This window comes from Podarcis raffonei, chromosome 15 (assembly GCF_027172205.1).
Source record: "Podarcis raffonei isolate rPodRaf1 chromosome 15, rPodRaf1.pri, whole genome shotgun sequence".
Classification (NCBI taxonomy): Eukaryota; Metazoa; Chordata; class Lepidosauria; order Squamata; family Lacertidae; genus Podarcis; species Podarcis raffonei.
In genome coordinates this window covers 3,926,438-3,939,926 of record NC_070616.1, presented here as the reverse complement: position 1 = coordinate 3,939,926, position 13,489 = coordinate 3,926,438, and the positions used below count along the sequence as shown (strand labels likewise).

The 13,489-nt window shown below is 48.1% G+C and overlaps 1 protein-coding gene across 1 annotated transcript in view; it reads right to left on the bottom strand.

Annotated features, from left to right (window-relative positions):
* Nucleotides 1-13,489, bottom strand: part of DOC2B (double C2 domain beta) — a 124,188-nt gene that overhangs the window by 14,278 nt on the left and 96,421 nt on the right. The window contains exon 6 of the mRNA XM_053367862.1: nt 11,910-12,067. Within this exon, the coding sequence (XP_053223837.1) occupies nt 11,910-12,067 (158 nt within the window). The remainder of the gene's footprint in view (nt 1-11,909; nt 12,068-13,489) is intronic.

The following is a 13,489-nucleotide window of genomic DNA, read 5'->3' as shown; positions in this document are numbered from 1 at the left end:
AACTGGCGGGGGAGGAGAGTGGGAGAGATCCTGCAAGGTACTCCTCAGAGCACATATGGGGTACTTTTTCTAGCTTGAAGGTGGCACTTGCTTGTAAGGAAGCTTCCAAGGTGGGGCAAGGTCGTTCAGAGACCCAGCCCTTGTGGGTGGGGGATAGAGTGGGGCCAGCGAATGATGTGAGGGGAAATGGCCTGGGGAGAGTCTTGGGGGCCAGATAGAGAAGCTCAGAGGGCCGGATTTAGCCAGAGGTTCCCCAATCTGCCTTAGACCTGTTCCACCAGGCCTTTGGCCAAGGCACAGTCTGATCCCCTCCTTTGGTAATCCTCGCAGAACTCTAGCCCAATGGTTGCCATTCATTTGATTTTTAATTGATTTTTAAACGAATTTATTTTAGAATGTTGTGTTACTTTTATTGTTGTTAGCCGCTCTGAGCCCAGCTTCGGCTGGGGAGGGCGAGATGTAAATACAATTTTATTATTTATTTTATTATTAGAAGAGGGATGAGATCTTAGAAGAGCTGGAAGGGATGACAGGGGTCATCTACCGTATTTTTCACCCCATAGGACGCACCGCCCCATAGGACGCACCTAGTTTTTTTTTTGGGGGGGGAAATAAAGAAAAAAAAATATTTCCCCCCCAGGCGCAGGGCTGGCACGGGGGAAGCCCGAGCTTCCCCCGACCCCAGCCCCCAGAACAGGCTGCTGCCTGCAAGCCTTGCGAGCCCAGCGCGCAAGGCTTGCCGACATCTGCCCGAAGCACGGGGCGGGCTCCGCAGCTTGCCCCGTGCTTTGGGCTGCAGGCTGCCGCCCCAAGCCTTGCACGCCCGGCGGGAGGTCCCGCCGGGCGCGAGAGGCTTGTGGATAGCTTCCTGAAGCCTGGAGAGCGAGAGGGGTCGGTGCGCACCGACGCCTCTCGCTCTCCAGGCTTCAGCGAAAGCCTGCATCCGCCCCATAGGACACACACACATTTCCCCTTCGTTTTTGGAGGGGAAAAAGTGCGTCCTATAGGGCGAAAAATACGGTAGTCCAACCCCTTGCAATGCAGGATAAAAAGTAGATTGCAATGAAATAATGGCAAGTCTGTTTCCAGCCCTGGCCTCTGTGCAGAGTGTGAAGCTAGGGATCTCCTCCTCCTTCTCCTCTCCAAAAGCTATGAACTGGACTCCCCCAAACCACACTATCCCATTTTGGGATTGGGGAAGGAACCTTCTGCACCTCCAAACAATTCTAGTGAAATTGTGGGGGGTTCTGTTTGGACTTAATTTACACGTGTCGGGGTTGGTCTAGATGCCCTCTAGGGGCCCCACTTTCCACTCCCTATGATTCCTAGAAGCAAGCTTGGCCCGTGATCCTCGTTCGGTAAATATGATCTCCAGATTACGCCGCTGAAGTGGTGGCAGTCGGGATGGGGGGAAATCGACACTCCTCAGGAAAGGCAAACTGCAGCTGCTGCCTCGTTTGCATATCTTAATGAGATCAATTAATTTCGGCAAGGCAGGGCAAACAGACGGGGGTGGGGGTGGGGAGGGAGAGGAAGGAAGGAGCAAAGAGAGGAGAGAAAACAAGGAAAGAAAGATTGGCAATCTTGGGGGAAAAGGTTCAACTGGCTGCCATTCCACCACCATCCAGTAGTGGTCACTGCTGTCCCACAGCTGAACACCCCAGAACGGCTCTGTGTCAGGGATGGAGAACCGAGAGCCTGCAGATATTGCTGGACTCCAACTCCCAGCATCCCTGGTCACCGGCTATGCTGTCTGCTGGGGCTGATGGGAGCTGGAGACCAGCAACAGCTGGAGGGCCACAGGTTCCCCTGTCCCTGGTCAAAGAAGAGGCGTTCCCCTCTCTCAGCGTGGATGCCTCTTTCAAAGAGAGACATTCCTCCATCTCTCGTTTGCCAGCAAGGAGGGGGCAGTTTGTGCCTCCTCCCCAGTGTTGCTGGGCTCCAGCCTTGTTCTGTGCCCTTGGGTGTTTTCTCTTGCCTGGAATGTGTCCCTGAATTATGATACTGCCTCTTGTGTTAGGAATTTTGAGGTCTTGACCCCTGGCCATGAGGTCCAGTCATGGCCAACTCTGGGGTTGCGGTGCTCATCTTGCTTTATTGGCCAAGGGAGCCGGCGTACAGCTTCCGGGTTGTGTGGCCAGCATGACTAAGCCGCTTCTGGCGAACCACAGCAGCACACGGAAACGCTGTTTACCTTCCCGCCGGAGTGGTACCTATTTATCTACTTGCACTTTGATGTGCTTTCGAACTGCTAGGTTGGCAGGAGCAGGGACCGAGCAATGGGAGCTCACCCCATCGCAGGGATTCGAACCACAACCTTCTGATTGGCAAGTCCTAGGCTCTGTGGTTTAACCCACAGCACCACCTGTATCCCTCTTTGAGGTCTTAGATATATGTTAAATGTTCATAAGTGTACCAACCAAGCATGTACATAGATCAGCACAGGAAGACCGACCTGAAACCATTTTTGATTTCCAAACTGAGCTCAATTATTTCTCTGCAAGGTCAAAGGAAAATTGAAAAGCCTCCCCATTGTCTTTTCCTTCACAAATCCTGTCTTAAGGGCACATTAAATATATGAATAAAGAGATAAAGATAAAGATAAAGATAAAGATAAATTTATTGTCATTGTCCATATATACACAGTATACACAACAACGAAAATCAAACACCCACCCAAAGACCGGGTTCACATACACATTTGCACGTATCTCCAACATTCTCATCCTATTCAGACATAATCTATAAAACATAACATAATCCAGAATATAACATAACCTATTTAAAGGCATAACATAACCTAAAACCTATCTCATTCCTTCCTACTTCCTGCTTGCTATTTCTTGCAACTGGCCCTAAGATCATTATTTAGTGCAATCAGAGCTCTTGGATAGAAACTATTCAGAAGGCGTGTGGTTCGTGTTTTCATTGTCCTATATCTTCTGCCCGAAGGCAACAGTTCAAAGAAGTTGTGAGCAGGATGGGTGGGATCTCTCAGGATATTGTGTGACTTCTTCAAAGTGCGAGACGTGAAGATCTCATCCAGGGTTGGTAGTTGGAGCCCAATAACATTCTGGGCAATTTTAATTATTCTCTGTAAAGCTTTTTTATCCGTTTCAGAGCTGCTCCCATACCACGATAATACACTATAGGTTAAGACACTCTCAATGGTACTGTGATAATAGGACAGAAGTAGGTGCTGAGATAGATTCAGTCCCCTGAGCATTCTCAGGAAATACAACCTCCCCTGCACCTTCCTCACAACCATGTTAATATTTGCAGTCCATGAGAGGTCCTCAGAGATATAAATGCCCAGGTATTTAAAACTACCAACCCTCTCCACCTCCTCGCCATTTATGTGCAATGGTAAAAATACACTTTTCTTTCTCCTAAAGTCAATTATGAGTTCTTTGGTTTTTTTGGTGTTAAGCATAAGATTGTTTTCTTTACACCATTGAATTAACCCCTGTACTTCTTTCCTATAAGCAGTCTCATTGTTCTCACTAATGAGCCCCACCACCGTTGTATCATCCGCAAATTTGATGATTGTGTTGGACTTATACAGTGGGGTGCAATCAAATGTGTACAGGGAATAGAGAAAGGGACTTAGCACACATCCCTGAGGGGCTCCTGTGCTTAACACTAGAGTAGAAGAATAGTGAGGTCCCATTCTCACTGTCTGCGGCCTATCAGTCAGGAAATTCCTTACCCACAGACAGATCTTCTGATGTATACCCAAGTTGGTCATTTTAAGAAATAACCTGTCTGGCAGAATTGTATTGAAGGCAGAACTGTAGTCCACAAACAACAGCCTTGCGTAGGTTCCCTGTCGTTCTAGATGACTCAGTACAGTATGGACAGCGATGGAAATAGCATCATCAGTAGATCTATTTCTTCTGTATGCAAACTGGAACGGGTCTAGAGTGGATGGAAGACCAGCCTTAATATGATCTAGCACCAATCTCTCAAAACATTTCATAACGACAGATGTTAGAGCTATTGGTCTATAGTCATTGAGAGATACCACCACTGACTGCTTGGGGACTGGCACTATAATCGATGTCTTCAGGCAGGTAGGGACAGAACCCTGCAACAGGGATAGGTTAAAAATGTCCGTAAATACCCCAGCTAATTCTGCAGCGCAGTCCCTAATAACCCGTCCCGTGATTCCATCCGGTCCAGCTGCCTTCCTAATGTTAATGCTCCGAAAGGCACGTTGTACGTCAGAGGTCTGTAATAAAAATGGTTGTCTATCAGTAGTAGTTTCTGATGATGTGCTGGTATCAGTAGTAGTTTCTGATGATGTGCTGGTAGCCAATGCTGTAGTGACGGTAGTTCCAGTTCCCACCTCAAAGCGACTAAAAAATTGATTCAGTTGATCAGCCAGGTGCGCACTGCTACTGGCCAGTTCGTTTTTAATATTTTGCCCTGTAATTTGTCGCAGGCCTTGCCATACTCGACGAGGGTCGGAGCTTTCAAAATGTTTTTCAATCCTCCGGCAGTACATAGCTTTGGCGTTCCTAATGCCCTTTTTCAATTTGGCTCTGGCTTCTCTATACTGTTGCACATCACCAGAGTGAAAAGCAGCAGGGTGTGAGCCTGACCTGGCTCAGGAACTAAGTATTTATCATTATAAAAGACTGGCCAGGCTCCCTAGGCAATCCAATCAAGTGACCATTAAACAGGTAACCTGGCAGACGGGGTAAACAAAGCACTCAGATTTCTGCTGTAGACCGCCCTTTCTGTGATGTATGTATGATGTATGGAGGGGTGGCCTTGAGCTCCAGGGAAGGCAATTTAAAATGTCTATATAAGGGCAGGCACACCTTTGTTTGTGGTTCCTCCTCCTTTCCTGCGTGTGAGAGGAGCACCCTGTTGCAACAGATCAATAAAGATCAGGCTTACTAGCTGCTTTGCTTCTCAATATTCTCTGGTTGGCCTCTGTTATTTTCTCCTACCAATAGGGAACCTACCTAAGGACTCTATATGGGCTCTTGGGTATCCCATAAGGGAAAAGGGGCAGCTTTTGTTTACAACACTCTCTTGTGCCCAGATGGAGATGTTTAGAAAAAAATAAGTTTTATAGAGTCATTTATGTGTCGTTCAGGACATTTTTCCTGCCGGACACACACACACCACCAGCATGAGGCCCCCAAAGAACTGCCCAAAAGGCATGGCATCCCTTGGGCTTCATCCTTGCCCTGGTCCTGAAAATGACACCCACCCACCCATTATTTTTGTGTGTGTGGTCTTGCGCCTTCTTCTGTGGCCTTATTTTTGCAAGGGTTATTATCATTTAATCCTCAAGCTTTTTCCAGAGGCTGAGGGCTTCTGAGCAACACTTTGTTTTCCTTGAGAACATAAGGATGCAATTGCTACTCTGAACTAAGACGCACTCTGAGGCGGTTGTGGGTTTTTTTCTGCGCGACGAAATCTCCCGCCCCCGTCTTGTGCACGGCAAACAACTGGCGTGATTCAGCTCCCGTTGCTTTCTCACTTCCACCAATCTGTTCCTGCTCCGTTCTTCCCTGCTCTCTTCTCTCTTTGTCACAGGCTCACTCGACTTCGCAACTTCTGCATTGTCTCCGACAAAACACATCGTGGGCAGGCGAGGCATAGAACGCAAAGCCTTTAAAGGGCTGCCTGGCCCGCCCGCCGAAAGCAAGGCAAGGTGTGCAAAACAGAAGAGACATTCCTCCTAACTCCCCACACCTCTCCAGGATCGTGGCTGTTTCCATTATGCGCTTTTTATGGTTCCCAGAGTGACTTCCGTACTATAAGCAAAAACCAAGATTATCCCTCCTTATCTTATCCAGGCTAAACAGACCCAGCTCCTTCAAGCGCTCCTCATCAGGCTTGGTTTCCACACCCATGATAATCTTTGTCGCCCTCCTCTGCACACCTTCCAGCTTATCAACACCCTTGAGCCAGTGTGGTGTAGTGGTTAAGAGCGGTAGTCTCGTAATCTGGGGAACCGGGTTCGCATCTCCGCTCCTCCACCTGCAGCTGCTGGGTGACCTTGGGCCAGTCACACTTCTTTGAAGTCTCTCAGCCCCACTCACCTCACAGAATGTTTGTTGTGAGGAAGGAAGGGAAAGGAGAATGTTAGCCGCTTTGAGACTCCTTAAAGGGAGTGAAAGGCGGGATATCAAATCCAAACTCTTCTTCCTCCTCCTCCTCCTCCTCCTCTTCTTCTTCTTCTTCAACTGTGGTGCCCAGAACTGAACACTGGACTCCAGGCAGAATAGAGTCCATGGCTTTCTGGCCCCTCCAGTCCCTATGGGCACAGGCTACCACTAACCATAGCTGTCAACTTACAGATTGGAAAATAAGGGACCAGCAGCCTCAAAAATAAGGGATCAGCAGCCAAAATAAGGGATTTTCCAAGCACAGGTATGTTCGACTTCTGAGCCCCTCCAAGCCAAAGGCAGAAAGCCCAGCCAGCAGCCAAACGAAGCCTCAAGCGGTGGTTCCCACAGCGCAGCAACCCGGCAAAGGGGATGCAGCAAGGAAAACCACCGTCACCTCTCCTCTGGGAAGTGCTGAGCAAAGGCGAGTCCCCAGGCAACGTGGCCAATTTGATCAGCACAAGGCATGCAAGCTCCACCCCCCAGTGGTTCTTAGACTCCTTATTGGATGAGCAATGCAGCCAAGCAACACAGTTGGAGCCTCCCTCCTCCCTGGCCGGCAGGGAGGGAGGGAGAGGAGCTGCTTCCTTTGAAACCTGGGAAATTTAAGGGACATCATCAATAAGGGACCACAGCGGGACACAGCGCTGGGATAAGGGACTTTCCTGCCAAATAAGGGACAGTTGACAGCTATGCCACTAACTAAACTTTTAAGTAGACTGTGTAGAAGAGGTACAGCCATAGATTTGTGGTAGAGACATGTATTGAATGTGGGTGTTATGTACTGAGTTGAATAGGATCCAAAACTCAGCAGTCTGACTGGTCCTAGAACAATAGGATTCAGAATGCAGCAGTCTCATTGATCCATAGGAGCCACCCAATCCAGCTCCAGGTGGAAGTGAATCTGCAACCTGATTGGCCTACAGGAGAATCCTGGAATTAGCCAATCACGTGGGGCCCATTGTGTAAATAATGTATATAAAGCAGACATTCTGGGGGAACTTCCACTTCTCCTCACCACTATGAGCTGAATAAAGAGCATGAAATCCACTCTTGACTCCGAGTATATTTCAGTGGAAGACCTCAGTTTTAATCCCCAGCACCTCCAGGTTTGTTTTTTAGTGCTGTTGGACTACAACTCCCATAATTCCTGGCCACTGGCCATCCTGCCTGAGGCCGACATCTGGAGGACATCTAGAAACTTCTGGAGGAGAACAACAGGTTGGGGAAGCCAGAGCAGGGTGATACAAGCTTCTTTTTAACCTTGTGTGTGTTTGTGTGTGTGAGTTCTGGTTACATATCTAAAAAGGAATATATTTTTTTTAAAAAGAATCTATTCAGAAACAAATCAAGCTGCATTCCATGGGGTTGACACCCCAGGAAAGTGAACAGAGATTTGCAGGCTTCATTTGAGGTGCAGAGCTCGAAGCATTCCTTTCTCGGTGCTTTTAATTAAGCAAGGATGCTGTTTTATGGCTGCTGGGGATATTTTTCAACACTGCTAGGGCTTTTGTTTAATTCTGCCTTCATCGTTTTATTACTGCGTTCTTGAAATGTATTTATTGCTCTGTTGGTTTCCATTTCGTTTTGCGGTGGGGGTTTTGTGTGTGTGTCATGTTCCTTGTGTAAGCCACCTTTTGCGACTTTCGCAAAGGGGTGGGGATCTTTGCAAGGCTGGGGGCTGTGTTCCCTCGCTGGCAGCTCTCAGGGCCCATGGCTGGAGGGGCCAGAGGCAAAAGGGGCGGAGCCACAGGTGTGATTCTCACCTGCGCACTGTAGGCTACATTCCAGTCAAGCAAAACTCAGAAATTTATACACGCATATCAATATTTGGGCAAGAAAAGGCATTATCACAATCCAAGGACACATTTCTGGCCAGGCAAATATACTTAATTAAGGTGCAATGCAGGGCTGGTGGAGCTGGGTGAGGGGCCTAGAGTGGGAGTCCCAAGGGCCACACAGAAGGCCTCGAGGGCCATATCCCTGCTTTAACACATACAGTGAAGGGTAAAGGGATATAAATATGCACAACTAAATAAATAAAGGACTCTGAGCGTTGCCTGGACCTGCAGGTGCGAGACTTAAAGAGTCTTGTGCCTTGGATAAAAGGAACAGTGTTTAATTTTGAGGAATACCAAGCACACATTTCCAAATCGAGTTGAAACCGAGAGAGGGATTCTGGGGATCTCCTGCAAAAACCATGCTGCCTGCTGGTGGAAGTGCCTGTTTGCTCCCAGTAGCCTCAGCTTGTAGATTGGTAAATAAACCAGACCCGACAAAATATTACAAATATAGAACCTATTCATGCTCAAGGCAAAGCGTTTTTTGCTTCTTGTTTAATCGCCATTGTCCAGATCACAACGTTACCTAACTATACCTCACTGTTTTGAATGTTTTAAGTGCTGAGATATCTGTTGCTATTTTCACGCTCAGTTCCTTGAGATGCACATGCAGATTGGAAAAAATTCAAGGACTATTTACAGAAATATTGTAAAATTAAAGAAAGTTAGATGGTGCTGGATTGAAATTGAGAGGTTTCTAGCTGTAATGATATATAAGAACATAGATGGGGGGAAAAAGGGTTTGAAAAATAAGGTAATGTTACAAGCTGTAATGCTTTAAATGAAGGATTTGCTGAACAATTAACCTTAATTGGGATACAAGAAGGAGAAGTATGAGGAGGTCTGAGAAATTTGTTATCTAAAAGTATGGTTTATGAACTTTATGCTTTTGTTTAATGTTTCTGTTTGTTCTGTTTTTGTTTGTTTGTTTAAAAAATTGGAAAATTTAATAAATATTCTTTTTAAAAAAAAGAGATGCACATGCGGAAGGCAATCAATCATTAATTGACACAAAGGGATGCTTTAACCTATCAATTTTGTTTTCCCATTTTCCCCGATCTGAATTTCTTTTCTCCACATCCCTGCAGCAGTCTGCATTTTTTTTTTTAAAAAGTACTCATGACAATTTGTCAGCATTTTAGCGCAAATTTCTCTACACACCCCTGCAAGCAATTTCCCCCAGTATAATGCATTTTATATGTTGCTTTCGCATACACATGTCTCTTTATCCACATTTCCCCCTAAAACGGTGTTCTTAAACTTTGGGTTCCCAGGTGCAGTTGGACTAAAGTTCCCATCATCCACAGCCAACTTAGCCAATGGTCAAGGATGATGGGAGTTAGATTTCAACAACGCCTGGGGACACAATGTTGAAGAACGCTGTTCTAATACAAGGATGTTCGTACGTATTATTTAGTTGGTGAACTCGTGAAATCCAGAGAGGTGTGAATTTTGAATAATACAGTGGTACCTCAGGTTAAGTACTTAATTCGTTCCGGAGGTCCATTCTTAACCTGAAACTGTTCTTAACCTGAAGCACCACTTTAGCTAATGGGGCCTCCTGCTGCCGCCGTGCCGCCAGAGCACAATTTCTGTACTTATCCTGAAGCAAAGTTCTTAACCTGAAGCACTATTTCTGGGTTAGCGGAGTCTGTAACCTGAAGCGTATGTAACCTGAAGCGTATGTAACCTGAGGTACCACTGTAGTCGTGTTTCAGTTTATGTATTTATTTATTTTTGGGAGGGGAGGAAATAGTATGAATTAGGTAAAGGTAAAGGTAAAGGGACCCCTGACCGTTAGGTCCAGTCATGACTGACTCTGGGGTTGCGGCGCTCATCTCGCTTTATTGGCCGAGGGAGCCGGCATACAGCTTCCGGGTCATGTGGTCAGCATGACTAAGCCGCTTCTGGCGAACCAGAGCAGCGCACGGAAACGCCGTTTACCTTCCCGCCAGAGTGGTACCTATTTATCTACTTGCACTTTGACATGCTTTCAAACTGCTAGGTTGGCAGGAGCAGGGACCAAGCAACAGGAGCTCACCCCGTCGCGGGGATTCGAACTGCTGACCTTCCGATCGGCAAGTCCTAGGCTCTGTGGTTTCACCCACAGCGCCACCCGTGTCCCGTGAATTAGGTAGGCCTGCAATGCAAACCTGCCAGGCTGGTACCAGAGAGACTTGGGTTCCCCTCAACCATGAAGCCGACCAGATGATTTTGGGCCTGCCGCCAACCCTACCTCACAGGGTTGTTGTGAAGATAAAATGGGGCTCGGGGAGACCTGCATCTCCCACCTTGAGGTCTTTGGAGGAAAGATGGGATATAAATGTAATAATAATAATAACAGCAGCAGCAGCAGGAGCAACAATGATCACAATTCCTTTTCTACCACCACTTAATAGTGTGCCATATGACCTGAAGGAACACAGACAGATGCGATTTCCTGCATGTCAACATTTGCAATATCTATTCAATGAGGATGGTTGTGTTTTTTTTAACCTCCAAGAAATTCATATCGAAACATCACGGGTCCCAGGTAACAGCTGGAGCCTGGAACGGAATAACAATGAGCTTGGGGACTTCACGCAGTGTGTGTTTGCAGCTCTGAGGAAGCTAATCATTTCTCCACCAGTGGGATAACTTAAGCCAGGTTCTCAACACACAAAAATAGGCACACAGGGGTATGTGTGTATGTGTGGCTAATGGTTGTATCTATTTGTTTATTAATAGACTGCATTTCCTGCAACCAACAGAAGGTGGAGCCAGACAGGCAGAGCCACCTGGTTCTAGTTTATTCCCCGTTGGGAATGATAGGCTGGAAGGCAGGGAGCCCAACAGCAGGGGGAGCCGCAGAGCCAGTGAAAGGCTCATTCTAGTTTTGCCACCATCCTCCTCCCTGCTGAGTTCTCCAAGGGGTGACAATGAGAATATAAGGAGGAGGAAACTAACAGGCAGGGCAGTCCCCTGGACTGGCAGGCAGCCTGGGCTGGCTGAAGGCACAGAGAGGTTGGTGGATCAAGACCTCATTTGCCCAAAGGCACCAGGATCTACCTTCTGCTGAGCTGGGAGATCTTTCTGTTGGGGTGTGATGGCCTGGGATTCAGACTCAGAGGCTGAACCTGAGGAATCTCCGCCTGCACAGGAGTCCCCGCCTCCAGAACCAGCTGAGCCGGGGCTGGGGCCTGAGCCTGAAGGATCCTCACCTGTGCTGGATCCTCAGGTGCAGGCACCAGCTGAGTCTGCTCTGGTTCCTGAGGTGATGGAGGACCCATTGCCTGCAAGTGCTCTACTCTCAGCCCTGTCAGGAGAGGGTGAGGCGGCCTCTGGGTCCGGTAACCCTCCAGCCTCTCCTGAGCTGCAGAGGCTGAGGGCAGAGAGGCGGAGGGAACTAAGTTCCCGCAGGAGGAGTGCCTGCCTCCAGGCCAGGAGAGGCAAGTCACCTGTGGACCGGGGCCGCCCTATGCCTCGGGGCAGATAAAAGCCAGCCAGCCCAGTCCCAGGTTGGGGGAGCAACGTTGTTGGTAGCCTGTTCCTGCCTGCACCCTGTCCTGCTCTTCTGCCAGAGTTCCTGACCTCACCTGACTCCCTTCCTTGGACCCAGCTACAGCTTTGACGGACAGCCTCCATACCGCACCATCGACCTCGGACTGGACTCGGACTTCGCCTCTCGGTAGCCCCCAGGACCAGCACATGGGGTGTGTGTCTCCCCTAAAGTCTTGCCTGGATGGCACCATTGCCCCACAACAAAATACCATTCATGTTAATGTGGGGAGGCCTGGAACGCCTAATGATGCCCACAGGTTGAAGGTTCGTAGAGCTGTAAGGGACCCAAAGGGTCATCTACTCCACCCCCCCCAACTAGAGGTCTTTGAAAGCCAGTATTCTGGACATCACCAGGTGAAACATCACTTGACCACTCCAAACTCGCACACAAGCTACTCACGTTTTCACGTAGGGGTCTGAGTATCCGTTGGCATCCATGGCAGCCAAATGGGCGCAGCGGATGATGCCCACCAGCAGGCCTTGCTTTTGGGAGCTGTATTTGAGGGAAATAAGGATCCGGCCACGCTCCTCCAAGGACTTGTCTTCTGTTTTGTCTATCTGCGACGAGAATAAAGCCAATTCCACTCAGTTCCTAATTTCCTCTTACCCAAACACACTTATTTCCTCCTCCCTCCCGATACGTTTTCCTTTTGTGCTGTGCCTTTTGTAGATTGTAAATTGAGGAGATGGACTTCTCCCTCTGTAAGTTGCTCTGGGAGCCTTTTTTGGCTGAAGAACAGGATAAAAACCCTTTCAGTAAATAAGCTGTCTAAAGAGGGTTTGGACACCAGTACAAAACAACACCACCCAGTTAATGGCTGGTGCCCAGCAGTTGACATTACAAACTTTGCACCAGTTGCAATAGGTTATGGGCCCAGTTTGAAGTGCTGCTAGTGACCTTTATATAGCCTTAAAAATGAGTGGATTGGGACCAGGTTACTTGAAGGACCGCCCCTCTATACAAACGTCCTTCAGGGCCTTGAGATCTGTTTCAGAGGCCCTGCTTTCAGCGCCCTGAGTAAGCTGCTTGGGGAGCACTTGGGGAGAAGCTATGATTGTTTAAAGTGGTATGATACTGCTTTAAATCTCTAGTGCAGATGGGGTCTGGGGCATCTCCTCATGTGACTTTCTGTGCTGTGTCTCCCTCTAGTGGCTGGTGTGCAGCACAGCATTTTTTTGAGCCTGCTCCCTATTTGCTATGGGTACTACAGTTCCATCAAGAGGTCAGTTGGCAAGGATCTATTTAATAAAGAAGTACAAATCAAACCATCAGGAGGCCTGATCTTTTTTTAAACCAATTTAACCACAGGAATATTCGTACCCTACTAAGGCACCCCCTTATTCTTTTGGAAGAGGTTCAAAGTTCCTGGCCACACACTTCCTGGTCACCCATGCAGTCATTGGAAAATCTTAATTCCGCCCCCCCCCATCCTGTCTCTCCAACTCTTAGGACAATAAATTGCTGAGCAGCCAGCCTGACACCATTCATTTGTTCGCCGGGATTACGATGCACTCATTACTGTCAATGCAGAGTCAGGATTAAAAGCAGCACAAATAACAGCCGATTGAATGTTTAAGGGAGTGTCAGATCCAATCAGGATCCCTCGCCTGCCCGCCGCTGAACTGGAAGAGGCAAACCGCACGGGATCGGCTGAGGCCAGGCCTTCCTTGACAGCCTGGTGAAATTTGTACCCTCTTTGCACCGCCCCTTCAATTTTTTCACCTCTTTTGGACAGGGTTCCTCAGCGCTGCTGCTGAGAAAACAACCTTTCGGGCCTCCAATTATAAAAGATCTCATTGCAAATATATAGGAAAATGGAAGGGAGAAGGAAACCACAGCAGCTGGCCAATCAGGGAGCTTCAGCATCTTGCCTGTGCTGGCCAATCAGGGAGCTTCATCCTGGACTATCAGTGAGCCTAAAGCCCTTGACACAGCAGCACATCTGGGATCCAGCTTGGACTTTATGAGGGCTGGGGAAC